General features: G+C 44.6%; 1 protein-coding gene across 2 annotated transcripts in view; it reads right to left on the reverse strand.

The window, feature by feature from the left end:
* The window catches only part of GAREM1 (GRB2 associated regulator of MAPK1 subtype 1), a 137,523-nt gene extending 118,556 nt beyond the window's left edge, over positions 1-18,967 (reverse strand). For both annotated transcript variants that reach the window (XM_019547528.1, XM_019547519.1), the window contains exon 1: positions 18,796-18,967. In XM_019547528.1, coding sequence (XP_019403073.1) covers positions 18,796-18,916 — 121 coding nt within the window. In that variant the 5' untranslated portion in view covers positions 18,917-18,967. The remainder of the gene's footprint in view (positions 1-18,795) is intronic.
* Positions 18,968-18,973: the final 6 nt, after the last annotated feature.

Here is an 18,973-nt window from a genome sequence, read left to right on the forward strand (position 1 = left end):
ACTTTTTGTTGTCCTTGATGCTTGAAGCTAGTTGGAGTTCAGTTGCAGCCTTGGCTTTCCTGGTTTGCTCCCTGCAGGACCAGACTAGGGCAGAATAATTCTCCTTGGAGGTGAATCCCGTAGATCTGATGAAGGAAGTCTTGCATTCAAAAGCTTATCTAACTCTACCCCAACTATACAGGCAGTCAAATAAAAGATACTGTACTAAGAAATCTTTACCTCTTGCTTAATACCAAAAGGCATGTTTAGAAGTAAACAGCGATGCCAGCTGTTTATCATAAGTCCTGTGATATTTTGTGCTTTTCAAAAGAGCCATCTCTCAGATTATATGATTTAAACTGAGTTTCTCATCTATGTGGTTTTTTATTTGACCAAAAAAACAAACAAATAAGCAAATGTGGAATTATTTAAAAGTTGTCAATTGCCATTAGGTTATATTTAATGGTACTTTAAGATACACATTTCAATATGTTCTCTAAGCTTATACTTTATTTGTGCCCTAGGAGATGAAGGGTGGCAAACACCTATGCTCACTTTTCATATGGAGGCTAAAGCATTACCCAGCAATGTTGCCCACTTGAAGGCATCTCAGACAAACTCCCTAAGCAAAGTAAAAGTGACTGAAATGTAGGAAGTCTTTATTTGATGCTTTCCAGGCCAAAGTCACTATTACTTATTATCTAGCATCTAGTTTCTATATCCCACACAAAACAGATTGAATAGCTAGAAGCAAGTCAAGCTTCACTACGCTCTTTCAGGAAGTCTGTATAAAGATGTGAAATCAGTTTACATCAGAAGAAGTGTTACTGCACACTGGCAACAAGACAAACTTCACATGGAGTTTTTTCAACTGAATAGCCAGAGACTGAAAATAAGAGCAGCCAGAAAGACCCATAATTTTACTTCTGCTTCAAGCAGGTGCCTCTTGTCCATAGATAACGGTTGTCATGGCACAAAAGAAGAATTTGAGCCAGCAAAATTCAGTGCAGCACGACAACATCATGTTACCAGTTATTTACAGTAAACACATTTGTGCTTTTCTTTTTGATACCTCTTTATTGCCCAAACAGGGCAGTCCAATTAAAACCTTTTGTTGTTCTCGCAGTTTTCCAAGAGTAATAACCTAATTCTGAATAAAGTTTAATTTTTTTGTTATAAACTTTTATATTTGTAATTAAATTAGATTTAATAAGCACAAAAACCACCTGTTACCAGAGGCGCAAATGAACAACATTATGGATAAGAACATATAATTTTCTTAAGAAAAGCAAGGTTTGCTTTTATAGCGATGACTTTTATTGGACTAACTGTAAAGTTGGGAGAAATGCTACACAACTGGCCCAATATAAAAATAATCAAAAAAGCCTTGCTTCTCTCAAATTTCCTGGACGATCCTGGGCACAATATTACCTCACTTTCTTAAACTATTTTAGCTTTTCCATCAAACCAAATTAAAATAGCTCTAAAAAGGACAAAGATGTTCACCTTGGTCAAAGGGCATGCAATAATGCTGAATTAGTAACTTCCATACCTATAAGAGTGGGATATTACAAATGCTTTGTACAGTGAGCACTTTGTGCATAACTTAGAATGTGTGACTACACAAAATGCTCTTTTCTTATTATTGCCCTATTGGAGAGACACTTGTAGTTTTTCTGCCCATCTCTGGCTATACAAAATCTCTTGAGCACTGTGTAGCAATACTCATATAGCTAGGGCAGAATATGAAGTATGCCAGCTGGGCAGCACAAGCAGCCCCAAGGCCAGCAGGACCCGGCTCAGCTCCACATGGTCCCCACGTGCCAGGCCAGGTCCTGCCACTATGGGAAGGGTCCAGCCAGGCAGCAGAGCAGTCCCAAGAACAGCAGGACCTGGCTGGGCCTGGCACACGGCACCAGGTCCTGTCACTATGGGCCTGGCCTAGCCAAGGGGCCCCAGGACCTGGCTGGGCCCAGCATGCAGTCCCCACATGCCACGCTGGGTCCTGCCACCATGAGACCAGCCCGGCTGGGCAGCAGGAGCAGCCCCAGGGCCAGCAAGACCCAGCTGGTCTCAGCACACAGTCCCCCCACTGCCACTGTGAAAGGTTAGTTACAGGCCCTGGGTAGAGGGGCTGTGGCCCTCCAGGGTGTAGCTGGGACCTTGGGCAGGGGGGCTGGGACCCTGTGGGGGATAGGGGCTGTGGCCCTCCAGGGTGTAGCTGGGACCCTTGGCAGAGGAAGGCAGTCCATGTGCTGTGTGGGGGGCCTGCACCCTGTGGGGGTCAGGGGACCCACCCATCTTGAGCAGCCCCCCCAGCAATCACCCCACACCTACCCACACCCCTCCACACACATCCACCAGCTTTTCCCCACACCCGTTCTCACCTTCCTGCAAACACTACGTCCCCCATCATACCCATCATGTGTGAAGAAAACCAAAAGCGCACATCAAGACATATAGGTATTTAGAAATACTGGTAGGCTTCCAAATTGCTTTAACATTGTAAATATAGCAATAAAGCATTACTCAACTGATCGCTCTCTTGGGGGTGGGGGTTATGTAGTTGTTTTTTTGTTTCAATTCTGGAAGAACATGGATTTTTGGGTATTTTTAAAAATGGATTTGGGATGCTGCTGCAGCAGTCCAGCTGGCACAAGGGGTGGTGTTTCCAGGTACCAATTGGCTGGTCCCCAGAAGCTCCCGAGAGCGAGTAGCCCTGAGCTGCTTGCCAAGGCAGCTTTTTGTATGGATGGGCCCGGGACAGGGCAGCTTTTTATACTGCTGGGGACAGCACAGGTGCTGGCCCCAGACTCTCCCCCCCCCGGCAGCAGATCCAGGACGAGCCAGACAGGGTTATTTTGCCCCAAGTGGCACAATTTGTTCCATAAAGCACATGTCTGAGCACATGCGCTGAAGCAAAAAGCCCCAGCTCAAATTTGCACTGCTTCTATTTGAGCATCTGCAAGCGCACGTGCTTGCATGTGTGGACACGCTCTTAAAAGTTTAACTAACTTCTTCCGAGGGCAACTCAAAATGTAGTATCACTATGACTTCCAATTATTCACCTCACTTAAAGAATGGATAAGGATGATTTTTCTCTACAAAACATGTAAGTTTGTTATCTTTCCCAGATAACTAGTGGACAGGGCAGATGTGCTAGCCTTTTGTAGCAAGGCTAGTTTTACCTTGCTACAAAAGGCTAGCATGTCTCCATGTGTGGCCACACTCGGTGTTGGAACCCTGTTGGTAAAATCCCAAGTCTGTGGTAGTCAAGCTGGACCAACTCCACAAGAGTTCTGTGCTGATACTGTCCTACTAGCCCAATGCCTGTGCAGATGCTGCATTACATGCACCAGCAGAAAGTCTCCCAGGAACAATAGGTGCTTACCCAAGTGCAGGAAGGCACTTGGAATTGCACTGTAACTTTTGCGCTTTACACAAAGCACTAAAAGTTACAGCATGATCAAACATAACAGCCGTTCTGGAAGGGGGCTCCCTGCAGGGGCTATGTTGCACGCCTCCCAACATGTTCCGCAGGTTTTTGGGGCTGCCAGAAACTACCCAGAGCAGCCCATGGGGCTAGCCATAGCCAAGCAGCTCGCCCGCCGAGGGCAGCTCGCCCTACCCCCCTTCCCCTCACTATCAGTGACAGCCTCTCACCTCAGCCCTGCCTCCCAACTATGGCCAGCTGGCAGGGGTGCAGGAGAGGGGTGTCTCTCCCCGCAGTGCCCCTGGGATTGGGGGAGACGGCAGCCAGCCAGGAGTGCTGCAAGAGAGGGATCTCTCCAATTTGCTCTTGGCTGAGCATGCTGGGGCAGGACATTCTCTCTCCCCCCTGTTCATTTCACAATGGGCGGTGGGGTGGAGGGGAAGGGGTATGCTGACAGGTATAGCAGTTGGTAAAATTACAGGCAGCTAAGCCTTGTACTACTGCTGTGTCCAGGGTTTACCTGCATCACCTGGAAGAAGTAAATCAGAAGTGCAGAACAGTCACGATGAGGGTGACATGAACAATGCCCAAAGCATAATCCATAGCAGAACCTCCCTGTCATGTTTCAAGTGACCTGGACAAGGGACTGATAATTAATCAGGATCCCCTGACCTGGCCCCTTCCCCCTTTCAAAGAGATAAACAAGACTCTGAAGTAATATTTTTTTTATTATTATTATTATTATGCAGCAGCAGCAAAACAGAAATGCATCATACCAGACAGAAACTGGCTAAGAGGCTACTGGTCTAATATTGTGCAGCATTAGCTTATATGGTCCTTTAAGTCGAGTTGTAAGGGCCTGTGTTCTAGGGACTACATATGCTAGATTAAAAAATTCATACAGACGTGGTGATGCATTGTGCCAATTAGCCCAAAATTGAGAGCCAAGTGTTCTTTAAATCCTGGATGAGTCAAGACAGAGAACCTATTGAGGGAGGTAAAGTAAGGCATGTAATAATAAATGTTATTTTAAAAGCTTGGGGAAAATGCATACCTTGTTTAAGGACCTTAGAACTCCTTCCTCCCCCTCAAAATAGTGAAGCAGCAGGAATGGCCATTTTAAGCCATCAGTTTGCTTAGTATAGTAGTTTGATACTTAAAATGTGTTTAATAGTGAAGAAGCAGAAGCAGTGGATACAAGTAACAACTGAACCATTCCAAACCATCACCGATTAGGAACCAGTTCACACGAGTCATGGATCACGTACCCAAAGACATTCTGCACCTTTCTGGCAAGGCAGTCTGATGAAATCTTTAGCAAAATAACACAATGTAAACAGAGAATAGAACACACTGAAACAGATATATGAGCATTCAAATACACAGAAAATTTTAAATAATTCTCGCAAGCAAGCCAGTAATCAGACATTCAGACTACATGATTTTTATGAGTAAAACTGTAAAGATCAAAACACACAATGCCTTGCTTTTCCAGCCTAAGAGGCACAAAATAAATTATGTCTAATCTGTCCAATGATTCAGGAGGCAGAAACAGATAAACAAAGGGCCTACTTTTGCATGGGCTTGTAGAAATAGAACCCTTCTCCACTTGAAGTTAAAAGACTGGTATCACCCTGGGTAGTCCTTCTGTCCTGTATCACAATCGAATTTTGATAAGGTAATCATGATAGTTTTCAAACACAGACTCTCAGCTACAAGTACATATTTCTACCAAGGGCTGTCTTCACGATTCCAACAGCAAAATGTCTTCTTCCAGTACACAGGAGCTCCTGAATCTTCATCCAAAGAGGCCAGCAGCATACAACCTTAGGTGGCCTCAAGCTGGGCCTCTGGATCTCTCACGAGTAGGGGTATACCAAAACCAAGGAGGTGGCCAGCCAATTTCGTGGGCAGATATCAGGGTTGGGCGCTATTTTCATAGGCTAAACATTCCCACCCCCCTCACCCCCAATTGGCTGAGGTGCCCCAGCAGTCCTACTTCTACCCACAGATTGCCACATGGCCTGAAACCAGCGTAATTAAGTTGTGGTTAAAACCAGGGAAGTCATGAATCCCCATGTTATTAAGCATGGATTAATGGTTTCCCTGGGCTTAATCAGGGTAATTAAGCCATGGTATCAGGCCATTCCCAAGCAGTAGGCTCCCTTAAAAACAACCCCCACCCCCAAAACTGACCAACAAACAAAGAGTCTCAGAGCACTAGGTGGGGAGAGGCAGGACGGTGCTGCTTGAGGAGGTATGGAGGTTACAGGCAGTCAGGTCTGCAGCCTCCACACCACCTGCTGCAAACAGCCCCACCCCATTGCCTTCTGCCTCCTTTCTGAGATCCAAAGTGCTATACTTGCTGGTAAGGTGGGGGGGATCTGGGGATTTTTTTTTTTTTTTTTTTCCAGTGAGCCGACCAAAATCTCAGGGCTTGCCCTTTCCCCACCCCCCCCGAGCCCACAAAAATCACGCAATCATGATTTTGGGAGGTCCCTACTCATGAGCTGCGTGTCACATGGAATCACTACAGCCTGCAGTAAGTAAATCAGTGTTTACTGAACTTCTTCCCCAGGACACCAGAGAGTTCATACCACTCCTCTGCACACATACTATAAGCAGCAAAGATTGCCCCTATATACTTGCTATGGTTAGAGATGTTTAACTACCATGAAGTCTGACCCACCCCATAGTTTTTTGAGCATCTTTCCAGGAAAGTACTAAGGAGCTCTCACTCATCTTTTTCTGTCTGCCAACCTACATAATCTTACAGTGTCTCTCTGCCACATCGTTCATCGGTAGCCTTAGCTGATACCTCTTTGGGAGGCACCTCCTCCACATATGCTGAATTAATTACCTGAATAGGGAAAGGAAAAGATTGGAGAACAGAAAGGCAGGATCTACTTATCTCCAAGAGTTTCATGTGCAGGACTTTCAACATATGGGAAAGGAGAGAACTTATGCCAAGGAAAAAAAAGCAGAACTAGAGCAAGACATTTTGTTTTTAAACCTGCAAATGCAGCTGCTGCAGAATGTTATGGAAAAAAACCCCATGCACTCAGACACAAGCACTTGCTTCATTGCATAGACAATCTTTCTTCCGGGGCACATACACACACTCCCACCGAGGCGCCAGCATAGCATACCATTCTATCCCTTCCACAAAACCACAATGGAAAATAATCACCACTAAAAGTGCACATACATTACCCTGTGACTCATGCAAAAACGTTCAGCACCTTGCACTTTGTTTTGTGCAGTTTTAAGCATTTTTCAAAAGTGTTTTTCTTGTTCCATTGTGCAAAGATTTTACAGAAAACATGATTTACTTAAGTCTTATAAAAGAGACAAGTGTCACCCCCACCTCCCAAACTAGCACCCCTCTTCAAGATAAAAATATGTTAACAGTTAATTTAAAATTCACATACAAGCCAAGTACAGTTTGGTCACAAACATGCTAATTGATGCCAAGTAGCAGACTGCCTGACACATGGCATGCTGTCATAGGCCTTCTTCAGATATACACACCCTTGATGTAGTCTTACAATTGCCCTTCTGTAGGGTTGATATTTAAAAAAAAGGCAGCCTTTCCACTGCCTTCTGTCTCCAACCTGTTAGCAAGTCACCCCCCTCCATTTTCCTCTACAGATAAGATGTAAAACACTGTATGCAGCATTAAATAGTAAAAGCTGGCTCACAGATTCAGCCAATACCTTAGGCATTCTGTCCAGGTGCCTGACGTAAGCCTCTGCAAATGGAGAAAATTAAGGTAAGGCTGAGTCCCTAAAGAGTTGCAAGTTGAAATTACAACTGTGTTAATGTGAATAAGCTGGTCTGGAAAAACCAAAAACATACAACCAAACTTTCCTGCTGGGAACTTTTCAAAATCTCTATTCTAAAAGAGGTGAGCCTCATGCACCTCCTCTGACAGCCTCAGATTAACATAAGCCATCATAGTGATCCACCAGTCCTTGTGATCATTCTGTCTTCCATTGCTTTGTATACAACTCAGTTTGGAAAGCCCACTGCATCAAACCCCTCCTGTTACTTCCTGTAGGTTTCCATGTCAAAATCTCTAGAGCAGCACACACTTAATGGCCTTTCACATCCTGGAAAGGGCTACCCTGACTCAGAACTATGAAACCAACTTCCCACTAATTGACAGAAGCCTATAGTCACAAGCTATCAGTGTGCAAACCTGGTCTGTTCCTGCACTATTAAAGCATCTCTCCTTTTGGTGCACCTGAACTAGACCAAGTTTGACCCAGAACTCCAGGACTACAGTTCCTACACCTATAAGTTCTGTAGACACCAATGACCACTTCTGGATTTACATTTTTGTTCCCTTGCAGCACTCAGTGGCGGTTTCATAGGCCCAGAGACAATTTACCATGTGTGCCTGGTCCATAAATGCCGGCAATATCTAGTGCAAAGGTTCTCACCCTTACTCATGGCATCACTAGATAGATTCAAGGTACCCCTCAGCTCTCAGTTTTCACTTTTTTTGACTTAAGAAAAACAGAACAGCATTGCTGTTGCAAGTAAATCAAAATCCTTAATTGTGGCCTCTCTCATAAAAAAGTTTGTAAACCTAACAGCGCTAATGTTGTTTGGCACCCCACAGCACCCTTGAAAAAAATCTCAAGTCACCCTAGTGTGTTGTGACACCCTGGTTGAGAACCACCGACAGTACATTTTATTTGTTGTCTGCAACATCCATTCCTGTGCTCTCATTTTTCCTGGTGCATTACTGGCTGCTGGGTAACTGGAGTTCCGTAACATCCAAACAGATGCCCTCACTCTTACACAGACATAACTCTATCCATTAGGCCTGCGTGAAGTGAAAAAGTATTCGCTTTTGATTCGGAGGGACCTACAGGAAGTAACAGGAGGGGTTTGATGCAGTGGGCTTTCCAAACTGAGGTGGGATCCCCAATCTTGGGAATAGCTCCATCAGGCCTTCAGTCAGTGCAGATGTAGTTAGGGATCTTCTGGAAGGGCTAGACATTTTTAAATCTGCAGGTCCAGATGCCTTCCCCCCCCCCCCCCCCCCCAAGGGTGTTGAGAGGGAGCTGGCAGGGGTCATTGCAGAGCCCTTGGCCTGGCTGTATGAGCATTTGTGGTCATATGGCCAGGTGGTGGGGGATTGGAAACTGGCTAATGTGGTCCCAATTTTCAAGAAAGGGAGGAAGGAGGACCCAAGTAACTATAGGCCCATAAGCCTCACCTCGGTGCTCAGGAAGATCTTGGAGCGAATCATCAAGGAGCACATCTGTGCGGGGCCTGCAGGGTAGATCATGCTCAGCGGCAATCAGCATGGGTTCATCAAAAGGCAGGTCCTGCCTGACCAACCTGGTTGCCTTTTATGATCAGGTGACTAAATCCTTGGATGATGGTGTCGCCGTGGACGTAGTCTTTCTAGACTTTAAGAAAGCCTTTGACACTGTCTCTCACCCCATCCTCATCGATAAATTAAGTGACTGTGGCATTGATGCCTGCACACTTGGATGGGTAAAAAAAATTGGCTGATGGGGCGCACCCAGAGAGTAGTAGTGGACGGGTTGTACTCAAGCTGGTGAGATGCGAGCAGTGGGGTACCCCAGGGCTCAGTCCTTGGACCTACACTGTTTAACATCTTCATCAGTGACTTGGACAAGGAGGTGGAAAGTACGCTGTCCAAGTTTGCTGATGACACTAAGATGTGAAGCAAGGTGGACACACTTGAAGGGAGAGAGAGACCGCAACTAGATTTAGACAGACTACAAAAGTGAGCAGATGAGAATAGGATGGGGTTCAACGTAGACAAATGCAGGGTGCTGCACCTTGGGAGAAGGAATCCACAGCTTACATACAGGCTGGGGAGTTCCCCTCTTGAAAGCAGAGGTGGAAAGGGATCTTGGAGTCATTCCTGACTCCAAGATGAACATGAGCCGCCAATGCCAGACTGCAGCCAGCAAGGCCAGCTATACCTTGCCATGCATTCAAAGGTGCATCTCAAGCCGGTCCAGGGAGGTGATAATCCCCCTCTATGCGACTTTGGTCAGGCCGCAGTTGGAATACTGTGTCCAGTACTGGGTGCCGCACTTCAAAAGGGATGTGGCCAACCTGGAGAGGGTTCAGAGGAGGGCAACCCGGTTGGTGAGAGGGCAACAGGACAGGCCCTATGAGGAGAGACTGAGGGACCTGAACCTGTTCAGCCTCAGCCAGAAGAGGCTGAGGAGGGACCTAGTGGCTGCCTACAAACTCATCAGGGGAGATCAACAGCAAATAGGTAGAGCCCTTTTCACCCCAGCACCACCTGGGGTGACAAGGAACAACAGTAATAAACTGATGGAGAATAGGTTTAGGTTAGAGATCAGAAGGCAATATTTTACAGTTAGAGTGGTCAAAATCTGGGACCAATTTCCCAGGGAACTGGTCCTTGCCCCTACCTTGGGCAAATTCAAGAGGAGGTTGGATGATCACTTATCTGGGGTCTTGTGAATCCGGCATTCATTCCTGCCTGTGGCAGGGGGTCAGGCTAGATGATCTGTTCAGGTCCCTCCTGACCCTAGCTACTATGAAACTATGGACAGCGATTCAATTTGGTGATTTAGATCACTGTCCCGATTCGATTCTGTCAAATCCAAATACGTTCAGCCATAGACTATACAGGCAGGCAGTGCTGGCGGGAGCAGCTGGGGGAGCAGTCAGACGAGCTCCGGCTTGAGTCAGCAGTTCTGGGAGAAGCCGCAGCTTGTCTGGCTGCTCCCCTGCCGGGGCAAGGCATGCAGTACTGGCAGCCCCAGGATAAGCCACGGGGGCTGGAGGGAATGATCGGGGGCTTCCCCCCAGCTCCCAATTCAATCCCGCTGGCTTGCCGCAGCTTCTCCCGGGGCTGCCAGTGCTGCCTGCCTTGGTCCGGCCGGTGGAGGGGCAGCCAGGGGAGCCATGGCTTCTCCTGGGGCTGCCAGTTCAAGCCAGGGCTCATCTGGCTGCTCCCCCAGCTGCTCCTGCCAGCACTGCCTAGTGCCTGCCTATACAGTCTATGGCTGAATCTCCAAAATCGCTCCAAAATAGATTCAGAGGCTTCTGATTTGATGCGGAGAAATTAATGGGTCTCCCGATTCAATTTGGAGATTCGGCTGCTGTATCTCCAACTCAAATCAGCTACCGAAACTTCACACAGCCCTACTGTCCATCTGTTCAGCATTCACATATCTGATGGCAAAGAGATCAAAAAAGCATTGAAAATGTAAATCATGGGATGGATCACAAGGATCTTCTTTCCGCAATCCTCCAAAAGGCTGCTAGCTTCCCAAAATGCACTGGAACAACTGCCAAATAGTGTACCAACCAGTGGATTGGAGGACAGAGTTATTTTCTCACATATTACAGCCAAAACAAACTCACCACCAGGACAGGCTGCAAGCACATGGACTGTAATATTGGCAGCTGAGTGCCAGCAACCAGTTAAACTGACCTAAATGACTTCATCCCCTTATCACAAATCCCCAAGTCTGCACACATTTCCAAAGCTCTTCACACACCATAGTCTTGCACTGACTTGCATCTTCAGTCTAAATTATAGAATAAATTATTTAGGCCAAAAATCCTATCCTGATGGTATTTGCCTAATTCCATCCTTACAGTATACTGGCCTACACATTTACCTATAATGCCTTATAAATACAAATGAAGAGTCTATGCAGTTATAAACAGTATGGAAAATGCAAGCTGTACACATAAAATAAGTATTAAATAGCACTGTTTATCAGAAGAAAAAAATACCATAAAAAGTAACATAGAAGCCATTTCAGAAACTTGGCTCAATGGGTTTTATGAAGCTTGTTTTTGAGTCATAGCAGTGCGTTATTAATATGATGAATATTTTCCTAAGACTTAAGATGGTCAGATCTAAGGAGCTAGTTACTTCTTATATTAAGAGGAAAGTATGGTAACATGAATATTCTTGCTGCTGACAAACCACAGTTGGAATTTCTGGAACATAGCTCCTCTTACAACATTACTTTTAGCCATACCATGTTGGCCAGCATTCTCCAACATTTCTTTTTGGCATATTCTCTCAAGTTCCCTTTACTGGACTACTATAGGGACTGCCAAATTATCATAATTACAGCTGCCAGGAACACCTTGCCCAACAAAGGCATTTAAAAATAAAGAAAGAAAGAAAAAGTTCATTGCTGGACTGGTCCTTTTGTGCCTCTATTATGAGCACTTGAATCACCGCACATTTGCTTTAGTTTATGTAGTGTTGTTTCAACAACTATCCTAATAGTTTGGTTAACCTGTCCAAATTATGACCAACTTGACTGATAACCATTTGTGGACTATTTAAAAAATAAGAGAAAATATCCACAAAACATTATATACAGATAAAAATTTAGAAAGCAAGCTAACAAGAGGCCCCCGGTAAGATTTAAAAAAACAGAATTACAATTAAAGAGATATTAGCAAAGTATTTTTCAGTCTCATATAAAACACTGGCTGGAGAAGTTTTGCTTTTATAGGATAGTCTTTATATACAGATGACAGTTAATATGTCATCCCCAAAAGCAGGTATTTTGCAGTTTTGTTTAATATGGCTTTAAGTTAACCCATTGTTATAAGTACTTGAATACCACAAGCATGTGAAAACAGAAGCTTACAATGAAGAAGTTTTTCCTGAACAAATGCAGGGCAGCTGGACCCAATGATCAGTAAAGTCTCTTTCAGCCCCTAACATCTATAAAACTGTTTTGCATTTCCTTAATCACAGTAGGATACTACCAAGATTATGATAGGCTAGTATAACAGAATGGCATACTGATCAAGTATACAGTATACACTATTGTATATGAAGTGACTGAACACATGCTAGAAAAGTCAGAGATTTAGCCTAAAAATGGAGGTATATGCTAAGGAACTTGTGCACCTCACTCTGAAGGCTGTTCTTCCCTTGAGACTAGGTGTTGCCAAGTTACTTGGACTCTCGTCTCCAGAAGGGCAGGGCAATTTTCACAGATGCCACTGGGTAGCAGTGGATTTTAAAAGAATTAAATGTTTTTTCACTAAAATGATTCTGGAACATGTCTTTGCCAAGGGGGAAAAGAAAGGAGACGGCAAGCAGTGGTTAGTGGCAGGGCTTCAACTGTTTTTTCACTCAATTGTCCTGATGTATTCAGCAGACCACAAGGAGGTGGGGGCAGGGGTGGAAGAAGAGGGACAGGCAGAGAAAGAAACTGATACTGAGATTTTATTAGTTGTATGAACTCATGTACATGCAATTCAAATAAATGGTTTAGATTTCTTTAAAGCTGCTAAATAGCTTTAAGAAATCAGGCTGTTAGCCTCTATCCCTTTCAACAAAATACAGACTGCTTCTTTTTTGCCTTCTCCAAATCAGAGACTTTGCTTTATTCATCTACCCGCATACTGTACAAAAGCTTACCTTACCCAGCACGTTCATTTGGATCATTGGTGTTAATGTCTGCTACCAACGATGGCATCTATCACCACTTCACTCAAGCAACAGGCTGCTGAAATAGTTTACAAATAGCTTCTTAAAGAGAAGAAACCATTTACAAGAGTTAGAATAACTGTATCTGTACTCAACCCACAGATCAGCAAGATTCGTTGCAGTATAAGGCCACTGCTCCACTTCAAGGATTTGTGAAGTGACATAATACTAAGTTTTTGCCATGTATGCAGTCACGCAGCTCTACTTAATATGGTGATATCTAGTAACACTCAGTGACGTACAGTTTAAAGACATGGAGATGTGGTTAGCTGTATTAATTTGAAATTTAGTAAAAGACAGTAGATTTGCACCTTATAGACTAACTTAAGTAGATATTTTGTTTATAGTCATATTACATTTGTCTGTGTTCTGATAACACATCTGATGAAGCAAGCTCCAGCCCACAAAAACTTATGCTACTCACGCATGTGCATACAAATATACATTTTGGTAAGTCTAAGGTGCATATCTACCTTGTCTTCCAAGACATTTACAGCTAGCCTGAGCACAACTAACCATGATGTAGGACAGGGGTGTCAAACTGATTAGGGCTCATGGGCCAGGTGAATGGCCTGTGGCTGGTCCATAGGCTGAATTGGGCCTGCAAACAGGCCCCACAGGTCAAAGCCAATGTTCACAACCAGCCTGACCTGGACACTACATGTAATGCACCCCCCAGACCTGCCCCATGTTGCAGGTACAGCATACATTCTACCCTGGCCTTGTGGGCCACATTCAGTGCACAGGGCCAAACCAGCATATACCGCATGTGGATCTCCGCTGAGACACACAGAGAGCACTGTAGGCCTGACAATATAAGGCTCTGCAAGCCATACCTTTGCCACCCCCGTATACAGAACAATCACATGCTGACAGGAAAATGGACTAGATTGATGTCTTTTCTCTCACATTTCTAAAGCTTCTCATCATTATGGCTCCAAACATCTTTGAAGAAAGGTGCATCTGCTGTGCCAACTCCCTTCCTCCCCCAGTACCTCGAGGACAGAGATTTGTAGCACAACAAATACAAACCATTCTTCCTCAAGAAGCAGTAGGACTTTGCTGACTTCTTTGTACATCACATGAAGTATCTCCCTGTTGCAGTGGTCATGATACAATTCACCTAAGCCCTACAATTCCTCCATTTCAATGGCTTTCACTTCCTTTCACCCACATCGTAATTCAGTTACTCTTTCCTACAGTAACTGCAAGCGCATGCTTCAAGTAAAAGAAAAATCCCCCTAAGCTTTAATAGCCCGTATGAATCCAGGGGTACCATCTCCATGGAAATTCAGAGCAGTGGTCTCAGGCTAAGCGAATAGCTGAGAAGTAACTTCTCAACACTGATTCTTCACAACTGGGCTTTCTATATGAACCACACTAGGGCCAGAAGGTTTCATTCAAACACTACCTTTCTGAAGGGAGGACATGCATTGCCAAGGAACAGAAAGCATTGGAAAATTATTTTGACTGGCAGGTCAGATCTAAACAGATGGCAGCAGCAGTGACCTCACTGTTACCTAGGTGGACCAAACTCTTTGGGATTGAGAGAGAACATAGTTCCAGGTTGTGGCCAATAAGGAAAAAACAAAAGCAAACAAACAAAAAGCAGCACACTGTCTTATTTCTTAGGAGTCCTTCTCATCCTACCACCATTGTTAAATTTCCACAATGATGGACTGTTAGGCCCTGAACAGAGGACAGTGACCTTAGAAACAAGAGCCAGATTTGAAAGCCAGCCATAGAGTTCATCACCAACAGACCATATTCACAGAATGCATTTTCCAGTTCTTAAAATCTTGATAGCATTTTAATGCTGGCCTCTGAAGATATCCTAAGGGTAACCATTACCGGAAATGTACATGAAGTTGAGAGTCTTATTGCATCACCTGAACTAGCTGTTTATTTCAGGTGTTAGTTAACTGGGAACAAGGGTTCATCTTAACTGATCCAATCTATTCACTTATTACCTCTCTTAGCAGTGTCCCCTTCCCCTGTCCCTTTGCCTTCTATATAAAATCCTTTCTTTCTGCCAATCCATTCCTAGCATTTGATGAGGTGGGGTGTTGTCTATGGAAGCTCATACCGCTCTGAACCAGTCAGTCTCAAAAGTGCCACCCTGTCGTACCTTCGGCCAGAAAAGTTAAAGTTTCAAGGTAGTTGTGCCTTTCAGCATTCAGGTATTGCAAATGGACATGGCCTCAAACTATTATTGCATTTTTCTGTGGGCTTAAATTAGCTTTATCCACTCTTCATATACAGGGTCTACCCATTTTCTCCCACATTAATCACCACTATCAACCAGATCTTTTGCTGTTAGGATTTCACCATGGGAACTTCTTCAACAGAAAGGAAAGACAAAAATTCCATCAATTTCACAGAGACTGAGATTTCATCTTTAGGGCTGCAATTCTGGGGGAGGAGTATGACAGGACTCTTATACAAGTCTCAGTACATTTGAAACCATCTCCTCTTAGGCGGAAAGAGCTGAGTTACTGGGGGGTTTTAAATTTAAGTATTCTGTAGTTTGTAAGCTCTAGTAACTTGGATTGTTTTCTATGAACTCTTAGGACTAGTCTTATTCTACATCTTAAAGTGACTAGGCAGCCTAAGGCAGCCACATTCAGACTTGAACAAGGTGATTGTAAGACTAATAATGCATCTACTTTAAATATATATACACACTTTAAAAGCTAAATCAAAATGCAGCAAGAAAGAGAAGAACCCAGCCACTTTCTGTGTTAACAGCATTTCATAGACTTGAACAGGACAGAATAGGATCTGGCCCTTAGTCTATTAAGGCGCTAGCAATTTCCATAATAAAAAAGCAGTCTACATGCAGAAAATTACACTTATTGCCTTTAAGAACTGACACAGTTTAAACATTCAATTTCACCTTTTTCTTAGCTTAAAATAATCCGATATGAAGAAACAACGAAGACCTGAAGTTGCTGCACTCATACAATTTAAGAACTTTAATTAACAAGAGTTACATCCACAAGTAAATGTAAATGGCAACTATTTGCAATATCACTGCAGGAAAATGTTGGAGGAGTCTCCAGTTCCTCAATCTTCCCAAAATCCAGGATCTTTCTTTTCATGGAAATTCATGAAGGTAGAAGGAGCCAGTCTAAGATACCATTCAAGAGAGTCTACTACCCAACATTTCCAGGCCTGAGGTGCCTAATGCAATATACTCAACTAGAAGTTAATTTTTGAAAGGCACTAGTAGATTCTGTTCATTTTACTGGGGCGATTAATTTTTTTAATCAAATTTCAGATCAAGCACTTTTAGGCATTTAACTTCAGGTGACCAAGCCTGGCCAGCTATATGTTTCAAGGAGCTCACTGTAAACAGACAAACGTATCCCGGTAGAAAACCTATTGTGTAATCAAAGTTAAGATAGACGTTAGTCTTCAGATGATACACTTTTTAATCAATGTTGTCTTCATTTTCTTTTATCTGGAGGCTTTATCATTAAGTAGCTTTGTTACCAAGGGTCATGACAGAGACCCTGAGATGAGAATATTTTGTGTAAATGAGTGGCTGGAGCTATTGTCACTTCAATGAACAAAGCTCTGATTCACTGCTTTCTCCCACCGCTACCCCAGGACCTACTCCCCTCCACCCCTCCCCAGCAGAAAATGCTCTCTTAATACTAAGTAAAAGTAGGCCGTCTAGTGTCCAGATTCTTCATGAAGTATTGACTTGTCTGCCACCTGTGAGCAAAAGCACAAAGACCTTAGAAATGAAGCAAGCAGCAAGATCTGAGCACAAAGTTGAGCAACATCTGTACCTCCTCAACAACTATGAAGCATTCCTATTACCAACACCAAAACAAATGCACAAACACCAAGGAAGGGTGGATGGAGGGTGGGGGCAGGGGGGAAGGGGGGCTGGAGACAATTTTTAACTGTTTCTCACACACAGTTCTCCCTGTTCCCAAAGCCTTTCAGTGAGGCAAATCAGGAGCATGCAAGAGAACGTAAAAATCACTTAAGATTGGGAGTAAAAAGGCTGCTACTACAGCACGAACTGCTGCCAGCACAGCCAGACCAACGTACAAGATGTATAGGTTAAGCTGACAGCGTTAAATACAGTGATTGGAGGCCATCTTAGCTGCTTCAAGTGACAGAAGGTGTTACTACAATACATCATTACCCTAGCAGCTTTTACATACATTATCACTACAACAGTAATCAGCAGTTTACAAGGTAGAAACCTTTCCTTTCATCTAGTCTTGATCATCTGTACAAAGTCACCATTATAAGTTATATAGGAGATGCATTGCATAAAAAAGTAACACGGGTAAGGAAGGAGTCCTGGTTTCCATCATCAGATGTTTATAGTAAAGACAGTTAAAAAAATTAGCCAGTTACACTCTTGCTAGCAGAGGGAAAAGAAAGACGAGACATGACTTAAAAGTACAGCTTTTAACATTAACAGAAGAAACTTTAACATCACATTATAAAGCCACTTCATAAGCTACTGAGAACACTCTAAGAAGCTTAGGGATATTTTCTGCCTTCAAAGTTGCTGCAATGGATGTAAAACTTTCTTTTCATCTCTCCCACTATCACTAAATCCATCACTCCAGGCATGTGCTGGGCACCTGAAGCAAGTGTGGACTGATCCTTCTCACCCTAGCTGTTTCAACAGATGGGGGACAACACAAATTTTTCACAGGCTCACAACAACATATCACAAGCATTGGGCCCTGAAAAGCCAAGACTACTTCCACCTTCGAGAAGCTAGAGTCCCAAATTCGTGTCTTAAATAGCAGCATGTTACCCTACTAGCCATTCTGGCAGACTAACATCTGCCTTCCTAACTTCATTAGAAAATATGCTGGCCTAGAAACTTGAGGCTGGAATACAAGTAAATAGTAATAAAAGTGCCTTTCCTCTGAGACTTACCAAGCTTCTCAAGTTACCTCTCTTTTTATAGGTCTGCTGCTCTTTCAGTAAACAGTAACAAGATCAATTAGACAACACCACTTATTTAATGGTTTTTTGTTGTTTTTTTTTTTTTTTGTTAAACTTGGCCTTGATGGGGCTACCGCAACATCCCATCCTCTTGTTTTAGCCTTCAGTATTTTAAAGTGCCTCTCTTCATTTGAATCGTGAACTTTTAAAGCAAAAACAAAAAACAAAAAATACCCCAGTCAACACCAGATGGGTCTCGAGGACCTAAGTCTGCTTAAACCAGTGATTCCCAACCAGGGAGCTGCATCTCCCTGGCTGGCCTCAAGGTCCTCTCACGGGTGTCACACAAGCATTCACAGCGTGCAACCACGAGTCACGGAATAAAAACAAAAACAAAACAGGTTTCAAATAAGGTTGCTGGCTCTAGCCTCGTTGGTCCAAGGACACAGGCAAACAAGGGTCTTTAGCTGGTCTAATAAAAGGGATCACCAAATAGCAAAAAGGGGGGAAAAAAAGAACTGTTCTTTGCAAGCTTTCAGGCACAGACAGCCTTCTCCAGGCACTGGAGAGAGTCTGCCACTTTCAAACAGTACATTAGGGGAAAAAAAACAAAAACAAAAAGTGCGGGGACCTGCTGTGGGCAACACACTGGCCAAAGGGGGGAGGAAAGAGGAGGGAGGGTCAAGAGCCGGAGCTTTCTGAGGGTGCCTCCAGCCTACAAGGGGCACCTTGAGCCTAGTGAGGGCACCTCCAGCCTGGGAGGGGGGGAGCGCTGACAGGAAAAGAAAAGGGGGAGAGAGGGAGGCTGTTTCCCGACTTGCCGAAGCCGAGGCAGAGGCTGCGGGTGGCGGCCCCTCGGCCCGGGGAGGGGCGCGGGGGGCGCTGCCGGCCCGGGCGGCGAGGGAAGGGGAGGGGAGCGGAGAGCGGCAGAAGTTGCCTGGCGGCGCCCACTCACCGCTGTCCAGGCGGGCGAGCTGCGGCAGGCGGTACGTGCTGAGCAGCAGGTCCAGCGGCGCCGCCGCCGCGCTCCACTTGACATCCTTGAGGCTGCAGCCCGCGGCCGGGCCCGGGTCCATCTTCCCTCCCTGCTGCAGGGGCAGGGGACGGAGCGCGCCTGGCTCAGCCGCTGCTGC

Source organism: Crocodylus porosus, unplaced genomic scaffold (genome assembly GCF_001723895.1).
Source record: "Crocodylus porosus isolate Cpor-Errol unplaced genomic scaffold, CroPor_comp1, whole genome shotgun sequence".
Taxonomy (NCBI): domain Eukaryota; kingdom Metazoa; phylum Chordata; order Crocodylia; family Crocodylidae; genus Crocodylus; species Crocodylus porosus.